The sequence below is a fragment of the Amblyraja radiata genome, chromosome 22 (assembly GCF_010909765.2).
Source record: "Amblyraja radiata isolate CabotCenter1 chromosome 22, sAmbRad1.1.pri, whole genome shotgun sequence".
NCBI classification, from domain to species: domain Eukaryota; kingdom Metazoa; phylum Chordata; class Chondrichthyes; order Rajiformes; family Rajidae; genus Amblyraja; species Amblyraja radiata.
The window spans coordinates 9,196,924-9,224,252 of NC_045977.1; the positions used below are offsets into that span (position 1 = coordinate 9,196,924).

The following is a 27,329-nucleotide window of genomic DNA, read 5'->3' on the forward strand; positions in this document are numbered from 1 at the left end:
TTATTTAATTTACGAAGGATTTTTGCCTTCGTAAATAAATTCCTTCCTACATAATTTGCAAGGGATTTTTTGCTATATATATATATATATATATATATATATATATATCCCTTGCAAATTAAATTCTTCATTTTGGGGCTCCAGTTCAAAGAGATAACAAATTACACAATTTAGCAAACACGTCACATGACTGTCTTGGGGGGGGTGAGAGGTCAGAGCGTTGCTGGGATGATGGCGGCCGGGACTGGAAGTGAGTATTAAACTGGTAAAGAAATGTGGCGGAGGGATAGGAATTACGTGACCAAAAATACAGTGCGACTGAATGTGTGTCTCTCCACCGAAACGCGATGAAACTGAGCAAGGAAACCAAATAATATCTTCGGCGCGTTGTGTTGATCACGGATTGTCCCCGCATAATTCATCCGTGCATTTAAAACAATATATATTGCTTTTCAACGTGCAGTTTGATCGGTTATCGCTTAGACATCGAGTACCTATTTGAAATAATTGTCAAACGTGGCGTGCATGTTGGAGTCAAGTCTACATTTTCTGAGAATGCCCAGAAGCACGGCTAGGCCGTTGGCCGAACTAATGGAACCAATGTCTTGGATTTCTAGAAGGCATTTGATAATATAGCATATGAAAGGTCACTGCACAAGATAAGACCAAGGAAGGGTGGGAGTTGCATATTGGTGGGGATGAGGACATGGATCATTTTTGATTTGACAACAAGAAACTTGTGCTCCAGGCATCAGCCATGAAACTTTTACAATCTGTAATGGATGAATAAACAAAGAGTTCTGTAGTCAAGTTTGCTAATAGCACAGATTGGTGGGCTAGTAATTTATGATGACGTTATCCCTTGTCAAGTCTCTTTTAGATAAGGTGAGTGAGTAAGAAGTTGCCTGATGGAGTATAATGTGTGAAATATACAGTTATCAAGTTTGGAAGAAAAAATGAAAAAGCAAATTCTTAAAATTATGCTATAGGGGGGTTGCACAGAAGGTCACTGGGTCATAGGGCTCGACGCACGGAGCCGCTAAATCCAACTGGAAGACATCCGTCACTTCCGGTATATGTTATTAATGCTATAAATGTGTACTTTCCTACCTGTTAAAAACCGCCAAAATGTTGAATTTTTGCGCTGAAACAAATTGTGGGAGTCGGGGTAAGTGTGAGAGACATGTACCCAACTTCAGAATTCCAAAAGTGAAGCGAAATGAAGGTATAGTGAAGCGAGAGCTGAAGGGACTACAGCAGCTAAAGTGCTTGGTGAACATTGAAAATATTGGGAATTATCGTGTTTGCTCACTGCATTTCATCAAGTAAGGCATTATTTGTGTTTTTTCTTGAATCCTTTGTTATCTAAAAATTCTCAAGTGATAAATCTGGCTGTAAATATTTCTTCAGATGCGTTTTCATTTTGTATGTAAAAACCCACGAGAACCATGGGCGATTTAAAAAAATTACAGCCAGATTTATCACTTCTGAAACTTTTTAGATGCCAAAGGAATCAAGAAAAAACACAAATAATGCCTTACTTGATGAAATGCAGTGAGCAAACGGCCAATGTTCTCTAAGCACTCTGGCTGTTGTCCCTTCAGCTCTTGTTTCTATCTACCGTAATTTCTCCTCACTTTTGGAATTCTGAAGTATGCTAAATGTCTCTCACGCTTATCCCAATTTCCATAATTATTTACAGCGTAAAAATTGACAATTTCAGCGGGTTTTAACGGGCCCGCTACACTGGAAACAATGGTAAGTGCCTACCTGCAGTACATCGCGTGTAATCCATTTGGGGTAGCGTAGCAACAGTACGGGTCATGGGTCGTGACCCGACTGCCGTGAAACCTCCCTATTTGGAAAACATAAATCAAACCCTCAAGTACTATTGAAAATAAATAACATAAGTATAGAAAGAGTATATGAAAATAAATTTCTTGGTGTGATCTTAGACCACAAAATCTGTTGGAAACCATATATAAACCACGTAAAAGCAAAACTGGCAAAGTCTATAGCAATATTGGGAAAATCAAGACACTTTCTGATCCACAAATCATTACACACTCTGTATAATACACTCATATTGCCATATCTGAGTTACTGTGTGGAGATATGGGGTAACACCTACAAAACCAACCCACAGCCGTTATGCACATTACAAAAAAGAGCAATAAGGATTATCAATAATGTCGGATATCTTGAACATACCAATTTATTATTCTTAAAGTCGCATACACTGAAGTTCAACGATCTGGTTAAATTTAAGACTGCACAAATCATGTACAAAGCAAGAAATAATTTACTTCCAGGAAATATACAAAAACTGTTTATGGAAAGACAGGGTGGGTATAATTTGAGAGGGGAACTTAATTAAAAAAAACTCAATGTCAGAACAACTCTTAAAAGTATGCGCATAGCAATCTGGGATGAATTTGTGGAATGGTCTGGAACAGGAGATAAAACTTAGCACAAACATAATTCAGTTTAAAAAGATGTACAAAAACACTTTTTTAAAAGGATATTGGGATGAGGATAGGTGATTTTGAGTGGGATGTTTGTTATACTGATTGTATTGGGAAGGGTGATTATAGGGTGATGGGTTGTATATATGACTAAGAGATACTGTATAGTATATGAGGGTTTTTTCTTTTTTTCTCTCTTTTTTCGTATGGCTTTGTAAATATTTAATTAGTGTATAAATGTAAATAATTTGGTGTACATATGGAAATAGGTGTTTATAGCTGCTAAATTTGTATAAGATAATTATAAGCAGTTGAATAAGGGGTGGGAATTAATAAGCTTTGACTTCTTCCTGCTCCTTTTCGGACACATGCGATTCATTTATTTATAAATATTGTTTATGACACTTTATAAATATTCTTGTTTTGTTTTTTGTATGCTTTCACATTTGCTTTTTATTCTTTTATTCTGTTCGAAATAAAGAATAAAATAAAAATAAAATAAATTATAAGTGGAATGAAACTACAAAATGTTGTGATACAAAGGTACCCGAGTGTCTTAGTGTATAAACACAAAGAGTTAACAGTTACAGCAAGTAATGAAGAAGGATAACGAAATGTTGGTCTTTATGGCAAAGGAAAGGCCCACAAAAGTAAGGAGGTTTTGATGTACATTTTCAGACTACTACAAAGACTGCACTGAAGAACAAAGGAAGTGTGGACCATCTTTGCTGACTAGTCGTCTGTTTCACTTTCCCGGTTGTTACTTTGTCCTGTAGGTCAGGGTTGCTAGCTTCTGATGTGAACAGTATGCCTCGGATGACAAGATTTATCAACCAGCTCTTCACTTTTGAATTGTTAATTGTCATAACAAAGAACACAACATTTTAAGGTTCTGATGTGGTATTTTGCACAAGTGGTACTTTTGCCCTGTTTAACCATTTTGTGGATTGAGAAGAAAATTCTACTAGGCAGAAAAAACATGCTGAACAAAAATGGAAATAGGAGGGGCATAAGAATTGAGTATTAGATTACATAAAAGTGGGCACAGATGTGTTTTTACAGGATACATAAAGGTACATTGGCAGCAAAAGGGATATCTTGTGTCTGAAGTATAGAATGAATATTTTCGATCGGTTGACCCAACAGCAGAACACAACCAATGTAGCAGAAGGTGGCAAGGTGGAAGACGCATAAAATAAACAGAGGATATATTTAAGAGACAGTCCTTGCTCATGTACTAGGGGAAAAAAATACCTGGTTCAGTAACCCCTTTCCACTGGCTCAAAATGTAGACCTTTTCCATTGTGGATAAATCAGTGCTTCACTTAATATTTAACCACATAGGGTTTTATCTGAGTAGGCGATGAGTTTCAAGGAATAGAGTCAGAGTCTTTCTGTGTGGAAATAGGATCTTTGGCCCAACCTGCCCACACCAACCAACATGTCCCATCTACACTAGTCCCATCTGACTGCGTTTGACCCATATCCCTCCAAACCTGTCCTATGCATGTATCTGTCTGAATGTTTATCAAACGTTGCTACAGTACCTGCCTCAACTACCTCCTCCGGCAGCTCGTTCCATACACCCACCACCGTTTGTGTGAAAAAGTTACCCTTCAGGTTCCTCAAATCTTTCTCCCTCACCTTAAGCCTATGTCATCTGATTCTCGATTCAGCCTACTCGGGGCAAGAGACGCTGTGTGTCTACCCGATCTATTCCTCCTATGATTTTGTACACCTCTATAAGATCACCCTTCATCCTCCTGTTCTCCAAGGAATAGAGTCCTAGCCTGCTCAACCTCTCCCTATAGCTCAGGCCCTCAAGTTCTGGCAATATCCTCGCAAATCTTCTCTGCACCCTTTCCAGCTTGACAATATCTTTCTTATAATGGTGCCCAAAGCTGAACACAATACTCTAAATGCGGCCTCACCAACTGCAAAATGACCTCCCATACTCAATATTCTGATTGATGAAGGCCAATGTATCAAAAACCTTTTTGACCACCCTATCTTCCTGCGACTCCACCTTCAAGGAACCATGCACCTGCACTCCGAGATCCCTCTGCTCTACAACACTCCCCAGAGCCCTACCGTTTCCTGTGTAGGTCCTGCCCATGTTAGTACGGTCAAAGTACAACACCTCACATTTCTCTGTATTAAACTCCCATCAACCATTCCTCAGCCTACCTGCCCAACCATTCAAAATCCTGCTGCAATTTTTGGCAAACATCTTCACTATCTATTATACCACCCACTTTAGTGTCATTTGCAAACTTGCTAATCATGCCATGTGCGTTCTCATCCAAATCAATAATATAGATGACAAACAGCAATGAGCCCAGCACCGAACCCTGCCGCATACCACTTGTAACAAGCCTCCGGTCAGAAAAGCAATCTTCCACCATCACCCTCTGCTTCCTTCCATGAAGCCAATTTTCTATCCATTCAGCTATCTCTCCTTGAATCCCATGGGGTCGAACCTTCCAGAATACTTAGAATATTTTATAGTATAAACTAGTTGTGGAAAACATTATTTTTATTTCTTTGGACCAGAGGCAACTTTGGAGTCAATTTATTTCTATTAACTTGTTACATTTTCAAAATTGATGTTATTTCCCCATTATTTCGAATTTCATTCTGAAGTAGGACTTCTACATTCACGCTGAATAAGTTTATAAAGCACATTTTGTGAAGCATGAAGGAAGAAGGGTGGTATGTGAACCACACATAGAGATCATAATATAGATTTTGCATAAATTTGATGTCTCCTACCATAGAACTTTCAGAAAGTTTCTTCAAAGATCTAGCGATCTTTATGAAATGGGCTTCCCTTTGTCTGACATGTTAGCGAGGAACTTCTTGAGTGGAGCGTACCGCAAAGATGCTAATTTCTCTCTTGCTTATTTTATCAGTATCATTAAGTATAAACTGGCTGAGAGGATCCACATCCTGAGTGCAAAGCCATCTGCATCACCTTGTGAAACCTCATCTGGTTATGGGGTGGACTGGAACAGGTTTGCCATTAAACAATCGAGAAAACCTTTGACAGATAGCAAGGCCATGGCCTGATTTTATCATCTCTAAAAGTTGTACATTTTCCAAGACTTCTCAAAGTCCCTGAGCTCTGAAATGTTGAAAAAATATGTTAAAATAAAAGCAAAACTTGCATACAGTGACAAACCAGCAAGTTTTGGGCCTTTGGGATGTTTGGGAGTATAACCTGTTGGCACATATGCTGAGAAATGATCATAATTCTACATGGAACTGATGACATTTTCCAGCATATCCAAGCCTTTTCAGACAGGTATTTGTTAAAGGGGACTCCCGATTATAGCAAAAGTGATGTCATCAAGAGGACTATGTTCCCAATCTTTGGAATTTTCAGATAACAAATAAAGAAAAAAAGCACAATTTTGAGCTGGTATTTAAAATATTTTATGAAGCATAAGTTAAACCTGGAATATAGATGTATTAAAATAGGTACTTAACGATCATCAGTTACCTGAAATTTAATTTTAAAATACGTTGTGTTTTTTGTTGTGTTCACATCAACTTGTGTTTGTATTAGTATTTTTAAAATATCAATTCCAGCCATAATGTAAAATGTATAAATCCTTGCCATCTCAGAATGTGATTTACAATAATTGTTAATGTGGAAAAAATGACATGTATTTTATTTATTCTAAAAGCTGTTAATTTGGGACATTGTTTCTTTCCAAAAGAGCACAAATTGCTGAGCACTGGCCCCACTGAACCATGGTCAATTCGAGAAAAGCTGTGCCTGGCATCATCAGTGATGCGGAGTGGGGATCAGAACTGGTGAGTGATACGAAATGTAACCATGATAACTTTTAACGTGTGTCACATTTTAATCTGATGCAAAATGTATCTGTGAAATACATGGAAATTAGTCTTGTTGTCATCAACAATCTGTCTATTTGGAGAAATAAACATGGGACCTAATGCAACTTCTTCTATCCAGGATGGACACAAAATGCTGGAGTAGTTCAGCAGGTCCGGCAGCATCTCTGGAGAAAAGGAATGGGTGATGTTTCGGGTGGAGACCCTTCTTCAGACTGACAGTCAGGGGAAAGGAAAATGAGAGACAGAGGGATATAGAATAAACTAATGAAAGATATGCAAAAAATGATGATCAAGGAAAAGGTCAATTGTTGGCTGTGGGCTAGGTGTTATTCCTTTTCTCCAGAGATGCTGCCTGACCCACTGAGTTACTCCAGCATCTGCAGTTCCATTTTGGGTTTAAACCAGCATCTGCAGTTCCATCCTACGCACCCTTCTAACCAGGCCCCAGCATCGGTATCATTATAATCTTTTTTCCAATGAGAAACCACATTATGACAGGTATTGATTATAATTAGGCTGTTTGTTGCCCAATCTGTTCTGTTATCTCCATTGGCCTGGATACAAAGTCGTTGCTGCATCAGAAAAATTGACACAAGAAAGAATTATGAGGCTCAAGGATCCAACAAAGGATGTTCTTGTTAGAGTAGAAGGGTCTGAAGAAGGGTCACGACCCGAAACATCACCCATTCCTTCTCTCCAGAGATGCTGCCTGTCCCGCTGAGTTACTCCAGCATTTTGTGTCTATAGAAACATCAAATTAGGTGCAGGAGTAGGCCATTCGGCCTCAACTGCCTTCTGTGGCAGAGAATTCCACAGATTCACAACTCTGGGTTAAAAGGAGAGGATATTCCAAATATTTACAGGTGATGTCAATTTTAAATTATAATCATAGTTTTGGTGTAGGAACAATTGTAGGCAATTTCTAATGTCCAGGTGGATTGATTTTAGTAACATTGATTGAAGGATAAATATTTACTAGGACTTAAGAAGGGGGTAACTCTCCTATCTTCATCTTAATAATTAATGCAACTGTGCTTTTACAACACACTGAAACTAAACAGTGCCACGGTCTAATTTTTCAAACAATTTAATTGCATTTTCAAACATGTCGTACTCCTTCAGTGCTGTACTGCAATCTAGTTTTTCATATTTAGTGTACGTGCCATTATTATATAGGTCGATAAAATCGTGAAGGGGAAAGATAGGTGGATGCCACAGTCATTTTCCTTGGGCAGATGAATGTAAAGCTGGAGGGCAGAGGTTTAAGTTGAGTAGGGAAAAATGTAAAGGTCACCCGAGGGACTAGTTTACCACATATTGGTGGTGGATATGAGGAAGTGGTGCAGGCAGGAAACATTACAATGTTTAAAAGACATTTGCACAAGTATGTGGATAGAAAAGACAAAGAAGGAAAGGGCCAAACACAGGACAATGGGACTAGTTCAGGTAGGCACCTTGGCTGGCAAAGATATATTGGGCCAAAGGGCCTGTTTCTGTGCTATAGTCAATGACTGCATGACTCTTTGAGAACCTCATGAAATATAAGTTTGAGTGCTTTTAACTGGGTAACAGCTCATATGCTTAATGGAGATATATTGGGACACGTACAACTAAGATACAAATAAAATGGGAACAACAGTGAAGTACTTCACTCTTTGTTTAATCTGTACCATAATCAAGAATAACAGGGTCCTGCTGTTCACTGTTCACTATTGCTATTTTGAGCACCATAATTTAAGAAAAAGTAATTGCATAGTTCAAAGGCAATGACTTTAAGTAACAACAATTCTGATTATGTTTTAATGCACTACAGATTATTGATGCAAAGTTTATAATAATTTGTCTGTTTTTTTCAGGGTATCAGTTAGCAGAGCAATTAAACCTTTTGCAGAACCAGGACGGCCACTAGACTGGTTTTCACAAAAGGTAATGGTTAACAAAAACAGAGGATTTCATTGATAATCGTAATATTAAGTATTATGTTTTATATTATGCAAATATAGTTTTAAAAATACATATATTCTTACATCCTTCTGTATCGTGTGATTTATGGGCAAGGTTTGATGTCAGCTGTACTTTTTTAGCTTTTGATTGATTTATACATTTTTACATGGTAATACATTTTCTCATCAGTCAGATTGGAAAATAAATAACAAATTACTTCAGTTTATAAAATAACCTCCAATTATGTGGTTTGAAACAGGCATGACATTCTTGGAATCCAGTTCAGTTTCCATGCAGAGTCTGATCCTAATGGGCTTGTCCACTAAGGCGGTTTTTTGGGTGACTACAGGCGACTGCCGCAAAATTTTCAACATGTTGAAATTTTTTCAGTGACAGTGGCGACATTTTTTACTGTCGTAGGTTGATGTAGGTGTTGTCGTAGGTGCTGTCAAAGGTGGCCGCCAGGTGTCGTAGGTGAATTCCATTAAAACTAGTCCCTGGCAGTCACCTAAGTGGGACAGGCCCTTACACCTTTCATAACAGCAACTACTTCCATATTGCATCAATCTTTTGACATTGAATCACTTATCCATGGCAATGTTACTTGAATGGTTTCACTCAGTATTATTTATGCCAATGTTTACTTGATTACTTTACAGACTTTCCAAACTTAAAATGTTGACAATAACACCGTCTTAAATGTTTTATTTCCTGTTTATTACTACAGATTCTGTGCATTGAATCTGCCTCAATATTTGCTTCATTCTTGCTTTTTTGTGTGTCTACATTGCCTGTTTATTTCTGACCTTGTACTTGATTATGTTTTAATATTTTTTCTCTTTATTGTAGCATTGTGCATCACAGTATTCAGAACTTTTGGAAACAACAGAAACACCCAAGTAAGTCTGCAAACCAAGTTTGTGTAAGTGTCTGAGGACAATTTTGCCAAAGAGAATGGTTCCTAATTATAATTTCTCCATAGACGGAAGCGTGGTGAGAAGGGAGAAGTTGTGGAAACTGTGGAGGATGTAATTGTTCGCAAGCTCACTGCTGAACGAATTGATGAGCTGAAGAAACTTATTAAAGAGACTCAGGAGAAATACAGGTCAGATCTTCACTCAGGTCTTTACTTACTTAATTATTTGTTTGTTCAATCAACGTATATAAACGTTTACTTTCTATTGTGTTAGATGTGCTTTCTAATGCCTAGGAGCATTATATCCACATATAAAGTGGATGCAATCAGAATATTTACACATAGCAGTAAAATAAATGATGAATGAGCAATTTTAACCAGGAGATTGGAAGGGTTCATCTCTCAATGGAACCATAATATCCAACAGAACCACAGGAAAGGGCTAAATAACCCTACAGTTCCTTATTGAAGAATGGCCTTCATATGCAACATCCCCACAGTGCAGTTCTAAGGCACTAATATATTTTATGATTCAATGCGAGAAGGTACTTGAATCTGTCGCCTCTCGCCAGAATCAGTGCTGAATCTACATTATTAACAGGAATAATTTGAAACTGGGTCTTGATGACTAAGAGTAGCAATGTTACAAAATTTTGAGATTTTAAAAATCAAGTCTGTAATTTATCCCATCAGATAAAGCATAAAAATAAGTTTAATTTGACACCTAATTCACTTTCATATCTCAAGTATTTAAAAAGTTATGGCCATTTTCATACTGGGAAATGAGCATCTTGTTCCCTATTGATTTTCTATGGACATAACAAAAAAGCTGTGATCGTGAACAGTCAAAAGCCCATAACTTTCTTAAAAATTAAGAGAACTGAATGAAATTTTCAGTTATCATAGATTGAAGCATTCTGAAACAAATATAAAATAATCTTACTTGGATGACCTGAAATTAAAGCATATAATTAGTTAGTTACCTAATTGTAGCTAATTTCAGACTTCAATTAGTAGATCTAAACATCTATCCATTTCTTAATAAATGATTAACATTTTTAAATAGCCTAAATGTCCAAATAATATTCACAAATAATTCACAATAAAACATGATTTTAAAATCTCATTTACATTAATTTATAGGCCAAATGAAAGGAATTTAGTGTTTAATTGCTGTAAATAAATGCCCATTTAAATCAGCTTTCCAGTGGGTCCCTGTGGAACGCGCTGGTTTAGAACGTTCACATTGCGGTAGATTTGTGCCCCCAAATGCCGAGAAAAATACTGCGGGATATAATGGGCCCAAATTGAGCTACTCGCAATATTAAACTTTGTATAAAGGGATCTTTAGAAGCCCTTTTTAATGTAAAAATATACAACTTACCTTCTGTGGTTTGCTTTATGAGACCCTGCGGTTGCTGGCGGTCGCGGGTTTAGAGATTGATTTTTAAACTACTATAACTATTATTCAAGGCCTTTAAACCTAATAATAGCTTTTGCGACGGGGTCTTTCAGCGATTTTTCGTTAATAATTAACTAGACTGAACATTTTCGATTGGAACAGCTTAGAGAAAATCGCGTTTTAAACCCGCCCCCTCTAAACGGCGCCAAAATCGCGCACACCCGCAGCGACAGATTTTCAACGACGCTTCAGGTAGGCTTTGCAACATACCTACTAAGAGTGATCAGTTAACTACTCTGGTTTAAACCAAAGATAGTTATAAAAAGCTGGAGGCATTTATTGTTGCGGGTGATTTCAACCACTCCGACCTTAAAACTGTACTCCCCAGGTTCCATCAGCATGTTTCCTGCCCAACCAGAGGAAACAATATTCTGGACTTAGTTTACACTAATATTACTGAAGCCTACAAAGCCCTCCCCCTCCCACACCTTGGTCAGTCTGACCACCTCTCTCTGTTCCTGCTCCCCGAATACACACCTCTGATCAGACGTGTGAAACCTACCACGAGGACAGTGAAGGTCTGGCCTGAGGGGGCTGTCTCTGTTTTACAGCAGCAGTTTCAGCAGACAGACTGGAGTCTGTTTGCTACCCAGTCCACCTTCAATGCTCCCCGAATACACACCTCTGATCAGACGTGTGAAACCTACCACGAGGACAGTGAAGGTCTGGCCTGAGGGGGCTGTCTCTGTTTTACAGCAGCAGTTTCAGCAGACAGACTGGAGTCTGTTTGCTACCCAGTCCACCTTCAATTCACAAGTGGACATCAACTCATACACCTCAACAGTTATGGACTATATAAAATTCTGCACCGATAATGTCACTACCCACAAAGAAATAAAGACCTTCCCTAACCAGAAGCCGTGGATGAGCAGGGAGGTCAGACTCCTACTGAAGGCTTGCGATGCCGCTTTCAGATCTGGCGACGCTGAGGGATACAGCTCATCCAGGGCCAATCTGAAAATGGGAATTAGGAATGCCAAACTCAATCACAAACGGCGGATTGAGGAGCACTTCCATAACAACTCTGACCCCAGGCGCATGTGGCAAGGAATCAAATCCCTTGCCGATTACCAGAAAGTTAACACCCCTCCCCCAGACAACGCCACCCTTCCTGACGAGCTAAACCATTTCTATGCTCGCTTTGACCGAGATAACAAAACCCCAGCCATCAAAGTTGCTCCACCCCCAAATGAACAACCCCTCAGTCTCTCCACCTCTGCTGTACAAGATGCACTGAGCAAGGTGAATGAGCGCAAAGCTGCCGGCCCCGATGGCATCCCTGGCCGGGTGCTTAGGGCATGTGCTGGACAACTATCCCAAGTCTTTACCGACATTTTCAATCACTCACTGGCCCAGGGTGTTGTCCCCACTTGCCTCAAGACATCAACCATCGTGCCAGTGCCCAAACAGTCAGCCACAGGGAGCCTCAACGATTTCCGCCCAGTGGCACTCACCCCTGTCATTGCTAAGTGCTTTGAGCGGCTGATCTTGGCTCACCTCAAAGCCAGCCTCCCCCCCACACTGGACCCCCATCAGTTTGCCTACCAGGCCAACAGGTCTACAGAGGACGCCATATCGGCGGCCCTACACTCTGCCCTGACCCACCTGGACAACAAGAACTCCTACATCAGGTTGCTGTTCATTGATTTCAGCTCCGCTTTCAACACTGTCATCCCCGCCAGCTTGATCACCAAACTCAGCGGGCTTGGCATCTCCACCTCCCTCTGCAACTGGACACTGGATTTCCTCACCAACAGACCACAGTCTGTTAGGGTCAACAACCTCACCTCCACCACTATAACACTGAACACCGGCGTGCCACAGGGCTGTGTGCTCAGCCCTCTCCTCTACTCCCTCTTCACCCACGACTGCATCCCTAAGTACGGATCCAACGCCATCATTAAGTTTGCTGACGACACCATGGTGGTAGGACTGATCAGTGACAACGATGAGTCAGCCTACCGAGAGGAGGTCCAGCACCTGACAACCTGGTGTGCCAATAATAACCTCGTCCTCAACTCCAAGAAGACGAAGAAACTTATTGTCGACTTCAGGAAGGTCAGAGGGGGCAGACATACCCCCATCCACATAAACGGGACTGAGGTGGAGCGCGTCTCCAGCTACAAATTCCTCGGGGTACACATCTCGGAGGATTTGTCCTGGTCCCTCAACACCTCCAAGCTGATCAAAAAGGCACAGCAGCGCCTTTACTTCCTGAGGAGGCTCAAGAAAGCCCACCTGTCCCCCCAGATCCTGACCAACTTCTACAGGTGTACCATCGAGAGCATCCTGACCGCCTGCTTCACGGTATGGTACAGCAGCTGCACTGTTGCGGACAGGAAGGCACTACAACGGGTGGTGAAAACCGCGCAGCACATCATCGGTGCCCCGCTCCCTGCCATGGATGCCCTCCACCGAAAACGGTGTCTGAAACGAGCTGGGAAGATCATTAAAGACCCCTCCCACCCCAACCATGGACTGTTTGCCCTCCTCCCATCAGGGAGGCGGTACAGGAGCCTCAGGTCTCGTACCAGTAGGATGAGGAACAGCTTCTACAATCATACCGTCGCATTGCTGAACTCGGAGTCCTGCCGATAGATTCCTCCGGTCCCTCCGTCCCCATTGTTTAATTATTCTGTATTTTTTATTATTCTGTATCCTCTTTTTTTTTTAATTTCTATATTGCACTACTACGGACTGACGCAAAACTGCATTTCGTTGTACCCATACTCAGTATTTGTGCAATGACATTAAAGTTGAATTGAATTGAGTAACTCAGCAGGACAGGCGGCATCTCTGGAGCGAAGGAATGGGTGATGTTTCGGGTCGAGACCCTTCTTCAGACTGGTTAGGGAGAAGGGAAATATGAGATATAAACGGTGATGTGGAGAGATAAAGAACAATGAATGAAAGATGCAAAAAAAATAACGAGGAAATAGGAAACAGGCCATTGTAAGCTGTTTGTAGGGTGAAAATGAGAATCTAGTGTGATTTGGGTGGGGGAGGGATAGAGAGAGAGGGGGAATGCCGGGATTACCTGAAGTGAGAGAAATCAATATTCATGCTACTGGGCTGTAAACTGCCCAAGTGAAATATGAGATGCTGTTCCTCCAATTTGTTTTTAGCCTCACTCTGCTAATGGAGGAGACTGACGACAGAAAAGTTTGTGTAGGAATGGGAAGGAGAATTAAAGTGTCCAGCAACCGGGAAACTATTCTGGTTTTAAAGAAGGAACTATTCTGGTTTAATTAGCTATTTAGATTGCATTCAATCATTCAGCTGATTGTTAACCATAGAGAGAAAAATATTGCTAATTAGCTGCACCGGAAATAATTCAAGATTCAAGAGAGTTTATTGTCATGTGTTCCAGATAGGACAATGAAATTCTTGCTTTGCTTCAGCACAACAGAATATTGTAGGCATAAATAAATAGATCAGTGTGACCATATACCAATGAATATATATATACACACATAAATAAGTGCAATGGGCTATTAATGTTCAGAGAAGGTGGATGAAATGTGATTATAATTATGTTATAGATCCCACAACTTTCCTCATTATCAGCAAATAATTGTTTGGATAGAAGTATGGAAAATGTTCTGTGAGGAATATCATTTATCTGTAAATTGAGATGCTAATTGATTATCCAGTAGAGTAGAGCTAATAGGACTTGATATTTCAATCCCTGTAGTAAGTCGGCACTCTTGCTATTTGCAGTGGGATTGGAGTGGTGAAAGGTAGGATGGGTACGTCATCGGGGTCATCAGGTGGGCACCCTCCTTTGACGTTTCATTGATAAACCCCCAACGTCTCCAGAGGGCTCCATGGTGATACCTGGCGTCCCCAGGTACACTCCCCTCAATTCCATACCCTCCTATCTTCATCTTGCAGCCCAATTGTTATATTTCCTTTTGATCCAAAGCCAATTGCTGCTTTTTTCTGCAGAATTTGATAATGACTTGATTGCTTGATGGAGGGAGCGACCCCTCGCCCCCATTTTCATTGGTCGTAGATGTAGCAACAAATCCCCTGCATCCCACTTCTACAGGGAAAATCTTGGTCTTCCAGCCATTCTGGGCAGCTTCAGTTGCGAGTTCAGAGTACTTGGTCTTTTTCCTCTCATAAGCTTCTTCAACATCATCTTACCATGGAACTGTCAATTCCACAACGTATGCCAACTTGGCATGTTGAAGAGCCACAGGACCATGTCTGGCCGGAGTGTTGTAGCCACAATGTCTGGGGAAAACACAAGCTTTTTTTCCAAGTCCACTTCCATTTTTCAATCCCGAGCAGGCTGCAGAATGTTTGCATCCTTTGATGTTATCTGGTGCTCTGGAGGTTGGCCTGCTGGTACAAATGTTGTGAAGTGGACATTTCCTGCCGATGTTTGTGGGGAAGCATTTGTGATCGTTCGCCTCTGTTCCAGGATTGATGCCAGCTGTCTGAGAACTTGGTTATGCCGCCAAGTGTAACGCCCTTGGCCGAGGCTCATAGTGCATCCTGTTAAAATGTGCCTTAGTGATGCAGGTGCTTGGCAAAGGGAGCAAGCGGGGTCTTCTCCGAACCACTGCTTCAGGTTCTGAGGTGATGGTAGAACATCATAAGTGGCTCTGATGACAAAACTTAGCCGAGATCCCTCCATTTGCCAGATGTCACGCCAGCTGAGTTTCCTCTTTTCCAGGCTCTCCCAATTAGTCCATTGGTCCTGCTTGGCCATTGAGACGGCCTTGGCGTGTCGCGCTGCCTCCTCCCGTCTTCGCACCTCCTCCACCACGAGCCGTCTCTTCTGCACTGATGTTGCCTTGTGCCATTGAAGAGCTTTTGGGACGAGCCCGAACCCGGCCCTCCCGTGTTGGCCAACCACATCCCGGAAATGAAGAGCATACTTAGCACTCTGAACGGCTTTAGATGGGGCCCACTTCCTCCCCGTTGCCACACGTTGCTGTTCGAATAACAGTATCTTCAGATTCAGTGAGGGTCATGACCAACCTTGCTTTAGTGCATTTGAACTCTTGGTGATCTATTATTTTTAAGTTTTAAGGGCATGTGAATGTATAGGAAGAGAACATATCAAGTGTGTCTGGTACCTCTGACCCGATCCATTTAGTTGTGGCAAGGATTCTGTTTTGTTTTGGTTATTTACGGTCCTGTATACAACTATGAATTATGAGAGTTATGAAACATTATGACTATGAATGTTTGAACTAACAACAGAATAGTGATTCATGTTTAAATATGCATTTCATAGGAAAGTGAAGAGAGAAGCAGAGCTGATCCAGGCTGGCCATGCAGATAGTAAACTTCAGGAAACTTGGACTGATATTGCTGCGTAAGTATGAAGAAACGAATCAGCAAGATGGTATTAGTAATATGATCTAGTGGTAATGCTCGTCAGAACTTACACATTTCTTGAATGAGAATTCCACATGAATGAAATTTATTTACAACATTTGGATCTTAACTTTTTTTGCCTGGTATTTGTTAGAAAGAAGAAACTTGAGGAGGAGGAGGCTGAAATGAAAAGGCGTACAACAGAGAGTGCTTATCAGGGTAGGAGCCATTGATAAATTTTAATTTCTGTGACATTTATTGTGAATTATGTGTGAATGATGATAGAAAAACATGAACTATCACTGCACTTTTGTCATGGTTTTGTCACATGTTTGTACAGAATTTTTCCATCTTAAATTCCTATAGCCAATCATAAACAGTTGTAATTAATTTATTAGCCAAGTATGTAAACATACAAGGAATTTGAATCTTCAATCTGAAGATAGATGTGTCCATCTTCGGTTTAAACCAGCATCTGCAGGTCTTTCCTACATAATGTGTTCAATCTAATCAGAGTACACAAAATTTCAAACTTTTTCTCACCCTGATTTTCTTTTCTTTTTCCCCCAAAGTATTTGTGTAGCCAAAGTAGCAAGAGGTATAATAAGTGGCATTTTGCCATTGCACATATTATTCAAAGTAGAATTGTTTTCTAATTGGACGGCCAGCAGCACAGCTGGATAGGCCTCTTAAAGATAGCAGAGTCAGGGAAATGGGGAGAAAGCAGGAATGGGGTACTGATTGGGGATGATCAGCCATGATCACATTGAATGGCGGTGCTGGCTCGAAGGGCCGAATGGCTTACTCCTGCACCTATTGTCTATTATAACACGGGTAGTTAAGATACTTAGAAACATAGAAAATAGGTGCAGGAGTAGGCCATTCGGCCCTTCGAGCCATCTGACCATCCAAAATCAGTATCCTGTTCCGGCTTTTTCCCCATATTCCCTTAGCCCTAAGAGCTAAATCTAACTCTCTCTTGAAAACATCCAGTGAATTGGCCTCCACTGCCTTCTGTGGCAGAGAATTCCACAGATTCACAACTCTCTGGGTTAAAATGTTTTTCCTCATCTCAGTTCTAAATGGCCTACCCCTTATCCTTAAACTGTGACACCTGATTCTGGACTCCCCCAACATCGGGAACATTTTTCCTGCATCTACCCTGTCTAATCATCAAAGAATTTTATATGTTTCTATAAGATCCCTTCTCATCCTAAATTCCAGCAAATACAAGCCCAGTCGACCCATTCTTTCATCATATGTAAGTCCCGCAGTGGGAATTAAACTGGTGAACCTATGCTGCACCCCCTTAGTAGCAAGTATGTCTTCCTCAAATTAGGAAACTAAAATTGTACACAATACTCCAGGTGAGGTCTCACCAGGGCCCTGTACAACTGCAGTAGGACCTCCTTGCTCCTTAACTCAAATCCTCTCGCAATGAAGGCAAACATTCCATTAGCTTTCTTCACTGCCTGCTGTACCTGCATGCTTACTTTCAGTGACTGATGTACAAGCACACCCAGGTCTTGTTGCACCCCCCCTTCTCCTAATCTGACACCATTCAGATAATATTCTGCCTTCCTTGTTCTTGCCACCATAGTGGATAACCTCACATTTATCCCATAATACTGCATCTGCTATGCTTCTGCCTACTCACCCAACCTATCTATCCAAGTCATCCTGCAGCCTCATAGCATCCTCCTCGCAGCTCACACTGCCACCCAGCTTTGTGTCATTCGCAAACTTAGAGATGTTACATTTTAATTCCCTCGTCTAAATCGTTAGTATATATTGTAAACAACAGGGGTCCCAGCACTAAGCCTTGCGGCACCCCACTAGTCACTGCCTGCTACTAAAGGGGTATTTGACTTTCTTGGCCATGACATCGACTATAACATGTTATGGTGAAACTGCATAAAAATGTTAGTTAGTTCACAGGTGGACTACTGTGTACAATAGTGTGCATTACACTAGGGAAAGGACATGATTACATTGGAGATTGACCTGGATGTTGCCTGGCATGTTTCAGTTAAGAGGACAAACTGAATAAGCTTGGCTTGCTTTCTTGGGGTGGTGGAGGGTGATGAGGAACCTTACAGAGAAATACAAAATTTGATGGGCATAAATAGGAGCTAGAGGGCCTAGGTTGAGAGTAAGATGTTTAGAGGGGACCTGAGCAAGAACCTTGTCACCTGGCGGGTGGTTAGAATCCGGAGTGTACTGCCCGAGTGGGTGGTGGAGTTAGTGCTGTCATAATAAGAATCTGATTTCCCAGTGCATAGAACGTTGCAGACCAGATGCTGGTAAATCGCATTGATATAGATCTTGACTTGATAATGGCTGAAGGACATGATTTCTACGCTGTATGCATTATGACCCTCAGACTATCTTTGATCGGACTTTATTGGCTTTACCTTGCACTAAATGTTATTCCCTTATCACGTGTAGGAAGGTACTTCAGATGCTGGTTTAAACTGAAGATAGACACAAAATGCTGGAGTAACTCAGATGGACAGGCAGCATCTCTGGAGAGAAGGAATGGCCTGTCCCGCTGCATTACTCCAGCATTTTGTGTCGACTCATTCCTTCTCTTCAGAGATGCTGCCTGTCCCACTGAGTTACACCAGCATTTTGTGTCTATATTCCCTTATCAAGTATCTGTACACTGTGAATGGCTCGATTGTAATCATGTATTGTCTTTACGCTTTGCACGCAACAAAAGCTTTTCATTGTACTCGTGACAATGAACTGAAGTGAAACAGACTAGCTTCCAGATTAAATACAGTGATTTAGAAAAATCAATTTGGTTAGATATAAAACAAATACAGTATTATCTGGAAGTTATTTTTCCTTATTGCTTCTGTCAAATGGGAAGATTGAATCATTAGCAGAATATCAGAATGCAGAATTAATTGGATACTTTTGTTAAAGCAGGTCCCTAAACTGAGGTGGGGAATTGGGTACATGTGACAGTTATCAGGGTTAAGGTAATGTTGGATAGACACACATATTCCTGAAACTCATGCTCTAGAAGTTGTAATACAATTTTTAAAATTCGATTCATTTCAGGATAAGGATCAGAGCTGACCCGACTAAAAATCAAACATATTCAGCTCAAATCTTGGAAATACAAAAATTATTAGCATTTGTGTGCCTTTTTTAAAAGATTTGTTTTGACATCTTTGTGATATCTTTCCCCAGTTTCATTCTAATTGGCAACTAAACTTAATAAACTTTTCAATGTTGAGGGTCACTGTGCCAGGTGCATAGATTGTAGGATAGATATTCAATGTGCAACCACAAATTTGGACATGTTATGGCTATTGGGATAAATTTGTGCTAAAAGAGGTGCCAGAGAACATGGATAAAACCAAAGATCATCATCTTTGGACAGCTCAGCTTGTTGGTGCAATTAACAATTGACACTTTGTGGCTTATAAAAGCTTGAAGTTCAATAATCATTACATATCCTTATTTGAATTGATACTGAAAGTTGAAGGTTTTTTTCTGGTGGTAATGTCATTCATATCCATGCTCATTCTGAGACTGAAGAGTTTAAATGTGAAGATGAGAGACATCATATGGGTAGACTTGTATTTTCAACATGTGCAAACACGTGGCAACTGAAACATAGTCAAATGATAATGTAGCTGATTTTATTTTCTTGAAAAAATAATTTTCTTGTGAATATGCTTTTTAAAAATAATAACATGTTGTATGTTACAGCCCGTCAAGCAGCAAAAAATACCCCAAAGAGACCGACTAATCTGACCACCCGGTCTCCAATGGAATCGAGTTCTCCTGGAGTAGACTATTCTGTGCCAGATGCACATCAGCCCAGTGAGGACAGCCATACTGGTGTATGTATGAGACTGTCTCCCCTTTGTGATGCTCTCTTCAGTTTACTGCATCGCAAAATGTATTTTATGGTCAATTAAGAAAAATTGAGTGGTCTACATACGAGGGTTGGAGTAGGTTGCAGGCTGTTAATCCTGGTAGTTTCTTGACAGCGACATTTTGTTAAAATTAAAGTGATTGCTGCTTTGATTATTCATGCAATTGCATATTCAATATGTATTGAGTAAATACTTGAAAGATACATTTATAAGACTTGTTGACAACTCTCAATGTTGGCAAAGGAATTATGGGCTAAATGCCTGCTCTGCTTCATAATTATGTGATTGTAAAAATATTTTTTTTCCTTGGTTTTGTCCATATATACCATTCTCAATGTTCGTAAATAGAAAAGTAAGGTCCTGTCAAGAAAACTAAGTACATTTTGGGAGATATGTGCAACCAGTAAAGTGTTTGAGGATCTTGAAGAGGAAAAGCTAGAGTTGAATAGGTAAAGGCTAGTTAAACTGGAGATGGATATGTTGAGTGGTGCTATATTGGCAGTTTTAAATGTGAACCTGATGGTGGGTATAGAATAAATACATTGACCAAGAGCAGCAGGCAATGCAGTGGTCCCTATGGTCTTTTAGTAGGTGGGGATGGAATGGCCAGGAGAATGGTGGACAAACAGACTGACTACATAATTTCATATAACAGCTGAAAATTCAATTATAGTTTCAGGAGGGAACTTATCTAACCTGAAAAACAGATACAAGATGAATCCGCCATCAGAATTGACGGTAGAAATAAAAATTAAGACAATTATGGAGACCTCGATCTTGCTGATGGTTGCTGAATAGTTTAGACCAAGACAGCAATAAGTCTCAGAGTTATCTGCAGGCCCTACCAAATCTGGGGAGGACTTACTGATAGATTCCGGATGCTGCATTCCACATTTTGGATCTGGCAAATGACTTGTGGCTCCATTGTTTTCAGTGAGGGTTGCAAAGCAAAGGAATTAGAAGTAAAGGAAAAAATGTATTAGCTTTTACTAGTTTAAATTTTTGTTGAATGTTGTTAATTTTGTATGTTTAAGTAACCTTTTAAATTATTACTTTTACATTTTTTAATTCCGTCTTTTTGTATGTCGGAATGATTGGGACATATAAAATATTTCACAATCACTTACAGCTTTCATAGTCAGCAAACAAGTGGCCCCTACTCCCCTGACTGCTGCTTCCTCACCTACTTAGCCTTACCACTGTCAAAGCTGGTTGGGGAATTTTACAATGGCACCTCTGCCCAGGGATGACATTGGCCATTTGCATCTGGCCAGTATAGGTATTGTGGAGAATGCAGGCCATAGTTATGCACATGAAGGACTAGTCAGCAGGATCTAATTCAAGATATAAAAATGTTGTAAATACTCTAGTAAAGAGGCAGCATCTATGAAAAAAGAAAAACAAAATTAATATTTCAGATTGATGACCCTTTATCAGACAATATGAAACATAATTTTATTTTCTCAACAGATAGTGTCAAGAGTATTTCCACAATTTTTTGTTTTTATTTCAGATTTATAGTTTTTACACTCTTCTAGCTGCTTGTGGAAACTTGAGCTGTTCAAATGTACGAGTTCTTTATTCTAACTAAGCTGTCCTCTGATCATCCATCATCTTATTAAATGGCTGAGCAGACTTGAGTGGTTACCCGCTGCTTCTTGTTTATATGTAACTCGGATCCAGCCGTGTTCATCTCTTGTCCCCCTTCACTTGCTGATGTACACTGCTTTTAGGTGCATCCAGTCCTGCGATTTTGTAAGATTCTCACTTTTTTAAGTCTCTCTTTAGCCTTAAACCTCAATATATTTAACATCCTATATTCTCTCCAGAATTTCTATTTTCTAAACAACTTTTTGCCTATCTCCAATTTTAAGTGTTTTGCTATTAGAAAGTGTACTATCTTTTATTTAGGCCCTAAAGAATACTTTATCATTCATGGTAAAAACATAAAATGCTGAAAACATGCGGGAGGTCCGAGAGCATCTGTGGAAAGAGAAAAGGTGTTAATGTTTCAGGTCAGGCAAAGGGTCTTTGACTTGAAATGGTAACTTGGTTTCTACAGATGCTATCTGGCTTACTGAGATTGCCAGCATTTTCTGTTTTTATTTCAGGTTTCAGCAGCCACAATTCTTTGTTTTTCGACATCATTCCGTGATTCGATGCTAATGAGGAAACCTCTGCATCGTATGAGCTTCCAAACTAGGTGCCCTTTTAATTTAATGATTATTAAAACTGTCGTGTGCTGGTCCTGTCTTAAAGGTTTATGTGTAGGCTTGTGCTTACTTAGAAGGGTATATAAGAGTTTGTCTTTTCCCTTGTACAGTTGGTGTCGATGAACATTGGAAGTGCCCCGACTATTCCAGTGATCTCAGCCCCTGAGACTCCTGGGCCTGCTGTAACCTCCACTAATCTTGAAACTCCTCTGACTCCTGTTTTGGAGGATTCGCCCCAGAAAAGGTTATTGGGGCAGAAGGCCACGCCTCCACCCTCTCCACTGCTATCTGAGCTCCTGAAAAAAGGGAGTCTCCTGCCTACCAGTCCTAGGCTTGTAAGTAACCATCAGGTCTTTAATTAAAGAAACCTAAATCAAAGGCAAAGACCCAAAACGTAGGAAAACACACTGAAAAAGCAATTGAATAAAACATATAGTAATGGGTTTAAAACCATGTTGATCGAAAGGTAAGGAGGTACACTATTTCAAAGTAATTGTGTGGCAAGTATAGTCACTCCCTGTTAAAACCTACTTGATGAGTGTCCTGTGGATCATGCATTTTTAGGATCTTTTTATTACCAGAGACAACTATTATTTTGTACATTGATTGTTGCTTACATTGAAATATAGAAATCATAATTATTTTTGCAGTTTGCCAGTGTAAAAAAGTGATTATTTATCATTGATATTTATATATTGCTTAAGGGCCTGTCCCACTTTCACGACCTAATTCACAACCTTTTTTACACGTGGACATTTTTCATCAGGCTAGAAAAACGCCCCGACCTACTTGATGCCACGAGTACCTACGACTAGCATCACGGCCTGCTACGACCTACCTACGACCTCATAACGACCATGCTGCGAGTATGAGTCAAGGACAAACTCGGCAAAGGTCGTGAATTAGGTCGTGAAAGTGGGACAGGCCCTTTAGGCTACCAGTAACTGATATGCCATTCATTTCATAATAACAGGTCTTTTGCACCTATTTCTGTTTTAGGTCAGTGATGTTGATCCCCAGGTGAATTCAACACATGTTACTAGCCCCAATGTGCATGTTGAAATGGGAACAAGTGTGTCCACCCTGCATGTTCCAGAGCTGCAAACAGCTTGTACCAGTGTAACATTATCTCCCGCACCAACAGGTAACATTTACCTTTATTCCTACTGTGTTCAATGATATTCAATAAGGCAACCTGGCAGATTAATTAATTCAACAATGGAATAACTTGTTTCATCTGTTTCTGTTTACACAACAGAACTTAAATATATGGTTTGTACTTAAAAATATAATTTTAACCTAGGAATGATGCCCACTGGAAGTAGCTTTGTCAAAAGATAAAATTTGAATTAATTTATATTGACAGGCAGTCCTTTTTATGTAAAGTAATATTAAAGATTTTGTTTTCCAATGCTTGCAACTTGGCTTCAGATAACTTGAGTAAATTGAGAGAAAGAAGTATTGTTGGAAATAGCAGACGATGGAATGATAACAATTCATCAGAATGCAAAGCAATTTTTTAAAATGATTTTCTTTCTCTTCTACTCTGCCTTTTCTCTCCTTTCCCCACTTCCCTTCAACTCCCATCTTTCTTTATGGTTAGGTATTATGCTGAAATAACTTGCTTGCATAAACAAAAGTTTATTAATCAAGGTATTTACCTTTTTGTCTGTCTGTGTGACATTTGCACGTGTGCTCATATATTCAGCTTCATCATGATGTAGTTCATACAATATTATGTGTCATTATATTGATTCTGGTTAAGTAACTTATTGATTCAGATACTAAACATTAGCGGACATTCTGCATTCAAATTATATCATGGCAGTTGCAAAAAAAAAGTGTAAAAACTCAACTGGTCTTTAATGGTCTTTAGTGTGGATGTGGTGAGGGTTATATCCCTATTGGGCTGGTTGCTATATATTTACTCCTGCCATAGAGTTCTAGACTTAACCGTAACAACAAGATTAACAATATACACTATATATTTAGCCATATTCTTGTTGATGTTACTGTTGGCAATTCTTCACAGTTATCACAGCAAGCATCACATCAAATTGGAAGGTGACAGATTCTTTTCTTTTCCAAGTTGACATAAACAATGTGATATGGGTAATGCTGTAAGAGCTATAAATTTGTTTTCAAAGCATTCCTTTATCGATCTTTGCACCACTTGGGATATTCAACCCCAGGTGTTTTGATGGGATTTGCAATAATTCTAGAAATGGAATTCTGGTTTCAAACTAGAATTTTGTGCCATGCCCAATGTTCAGATTTTAGCACAATTTTCAACGTATGATCTGAAAATCAGCGACCAGACATTGGCTTCAGTGATTACTCTGCACATAAGTCAAAGTGTGCAACTTCAATAACATTTCTGCAATGAAAACAGACTTCCTGTAAATTATTTTCTGAACCTACCACTCTTGCTGAATGATATCATTGGAACATAAGGTTCCAGAGACATTACAGGTAACCGTAGGAAGTGTATAAGAGAAAGAATAGAAGCACTCATCACCCAAGACCATTTCCACTCAGTGTTTACAGTTCCTATACTTCCGTCTACACTTCTCGGAGGAGCTAGTTCTGTGCTGGCCACATATCAATAATACAAGGCTCCAATGAGATATGTGACCTCAAGTATAGACTTGCACTTATACCAAAGCTCCGCTCCCATTTGAAGTTGGAGCATCCATCACTCTTGGTTTACTTGCCTGAGGATTATTGCAGGCTGCTGCCATTGATCTATGATGCATTGAACAGTTTTCTGCACATTGTTGCATTCGGGAGGTCGATGAAGGAGATAAGACTTCACCAACATTTCCTTCAGGCCGGGCATGGAGATTTGCCAGCTTTGCAGCCTCCTCCAAGGTGCAGGCACTCATAGATTGCACTCATACATTTCTTGCACGTCTTTCCCTGGCAGCCTTCAACCAGGGCACCTGCCTGTAACATTGGATGGTCTCTGGCCTTTCTGAAAGTAATGGTCTCCTGTCAAAGTTCCTCTGAAAACTTGAGATCATGTTTGTTTTCCTCTACTCCACCATCATTCCAGCGTCAGTTCTCGAGGAGCAGCGCTTTTAGATAGTTGGAATATTTTTGCTTGTCCTGTATAAAGCCCTTTAAAGCTGTCTGCTGATACTGCAGCTGCATAGCTAAGTGCCAGCAATTGCATGATATTGAAGCAATGACTTAGCATATGTTCAAGTGGAAATGGTACATTGTTGCACCAGTAAACTCAATAACACTGTTTATCAGGCAGACCGTATTCCCAATGATGCTGTTTAAAACATTGTTCACTCAGCCCACAGCATTTTTGCAATTAGAAATGCTATTTCTAACATATCTTAAAGTTGCAGTAAATAGGAAGTCCTGATTTTATACAGCCCCTTTCACAACCTTGTGCTGAACCTTGGCACTTTAGAACCAATTAAAACAATTGTTGAGGTATAATTGATGTCACATGATCATGACCACGGATTTGCACACAAGCTCTCACAATTAACTAATCTTGTGAGTAATTTTTGGACATGCAGATTGAAGGTAGATATAGGCTAGAGTATAACCTGGACTGTGTATAACTTCCCTCTGCTTCCAGAGGTTTTGTGCTGGTCCAAAGTACTACAGTATCAGGAACAATAATCAAAAAGTAGATGCTGGAAATCTGAAATAAAAATAAAATGTTGGGAATATTCAGCAGATCAGCAAGAAACTGTGGTGATAGCGGCAGTTTACATTTAAGGTCACCAATGCTTCCACATGTCAAGGAATAATAAGAAGTCAAATGTGCTTTAGTATAGAGAGAAGGTCACAGGTGGAAAGAAAAAAGAATGTAGTGGAGACTAAGAAAGGTTGAATGTTAGACATGATGGTTTGTAAATTACATGACCACAGATATTCTCATTGCTTCTCCACTTCTATTTCTCTGCAACTTAAACATGTTTATTTTCTAACTTTTCCTCGCTGTAATGTAAAGTCATCAAACTGAAATGTTGGTTCTGCTTCTGTCCTCGGATGAAGTCTACTCTGCTGAGTTTTTCCAGTATTTTTTGTTTTTATTTCTGGAAGGACCAGGTCTTGGTGGCCTTGGATGACATCTCTCTGTTTAGATCACAGCCACAGAGATTCCACTGGTTTATCATTCTATTCACCAGCAGCAGCTAGCCTTGTTGTACAGTGCCCTCCATAATGTTTGGAACAAAGACCAATCATTTATTTATTTGCACAATTTGAGATTTGTAATAGAAAAAAATCGCATGTGGTTAAAGTGCACATAGTAAGATTTTATTAAAGGGTATTTTCTATACATTTTCGTTTCACCATGTAAAAATTACAGCGGTGTATATACGTAGTCCCCCCCCCCATTTCAGGGCACCATAATGTTTGGGACACATGGCTTCACAGGTGTTTGTAAATGCTCAGGTGTGTTTAAATGCCTCCTTAATGCAGGTATAAGAGAGCTCTCAGCGCCTAGTCTTTCCTCCAGTCTTTCCATCACCTTTGGAAACTTTTTTTGCTGTTCATCAACATGAGGACCAAAGTTGTGCCAATGAAAGTCAAAGAAACCATTATGGGACTAAGAAACAAGAATACAACTGTTAGAGACATCATTCAAACCTTGGGCTTACCAAAATCAATTGTTTGGAACATCATTAAGAAGAAAGAGAGCACTGGTGAGCTTACTAATCGCAAAGGGACTGGCAGGCCAAGGAAGACCTCCACAGCTGATGACAGAAGAATTCTCTCTATAATAAAGAAAAATCCCCAAACACCTGTCCAACAGATCACAAGTCAGGTGTGGATTTGTCAATGACCACTGTCCGCAGAAGACTTCATGAACAGAAATACAGAAGCTACACTGCAAGATGCAAACCACTGGTCAGCCGCAAAAATAGGATGGCCAGGTTACAGTTTGCCAAGAAGTACTTAAAAGAGCAACCACAGTTCTGGAAAAAGGCCTTGTGGACAGATGAGACGAAGATTAACATATCAGAGTGATGGTAAGAGCAAAGTATGGAGGAGAGAAATAACTGCCCAAGATCCAAAGCATATCACCTCATCTGTGAAACACGGTGGTGGGGGTGTTATGGCCTGGGCATGTATGGCTGCTGAAGGTACTGGCTCACTTATCTTCATTGATGATACAACTGCTGATGGTAGTAGCATAATGGATTCTGAAGTGTATAGACACATCCTGTCTGCTCAAGTTCAAACAAATGTCTCAAAACTCATTGG

The 27,329-nt window shown here is 40.0% G+C and overlaps 1 protein-coding gene across 3 annotated transcripts in view; it reads left to right on the forward strand.

Annotated features, from left to right (window-relative positions):
* The first annotated feature begins 209 nt into the window (after positions 1–209).
* Positions 210–27,329, forward strand: part of brd8 (bromodomain containing 8) — a 100,417-nt gene continuing 73,297 nt past the window's right edge. For 2 of the 3 annotated variants that reach the window (XM_033040337.1, XM_033040339.1), the window contains exons 1-10: positions 210–250; positions 6,188–6,284; positions 8,186–8,255; positions 9,123–9,172; positions 9,256–9,378; positions 15,903–15,983; positions 16,140–16,204; positions 19,712–19,845; positions 22,205–22,429; positions 23,094–23,238. In XM_033040337.1, the coding sequence (XP_032896228.1) occupies positions 229–250; positions 6,188–6,284; positions 8,186–8,255; positions 9,123–9,172; positions 9,256–9,378; positions 15,903–15,983; positions 16,140–16,204; positions 19,712–19,845; positions 22,205–22,429; positions 23,094–23,238 (1,012 nt within the window). In that variant the 5' untranslated portion in view covers positions 210–228. The remainder of the gene's footprint in view (positions 251–6,187; positions 6,285–8,185; positions 8,256–9,122; positions 9,173–9,255; positions 9,379–15,902; positions 15,984–16,139; positions 16,205–19,711; positions 19,846–22,204; positions 22,430–23,093; positions 23,239–27,329) is intronic. The other variant, XM_033040338.1, reaches the window with a different exon arrangement.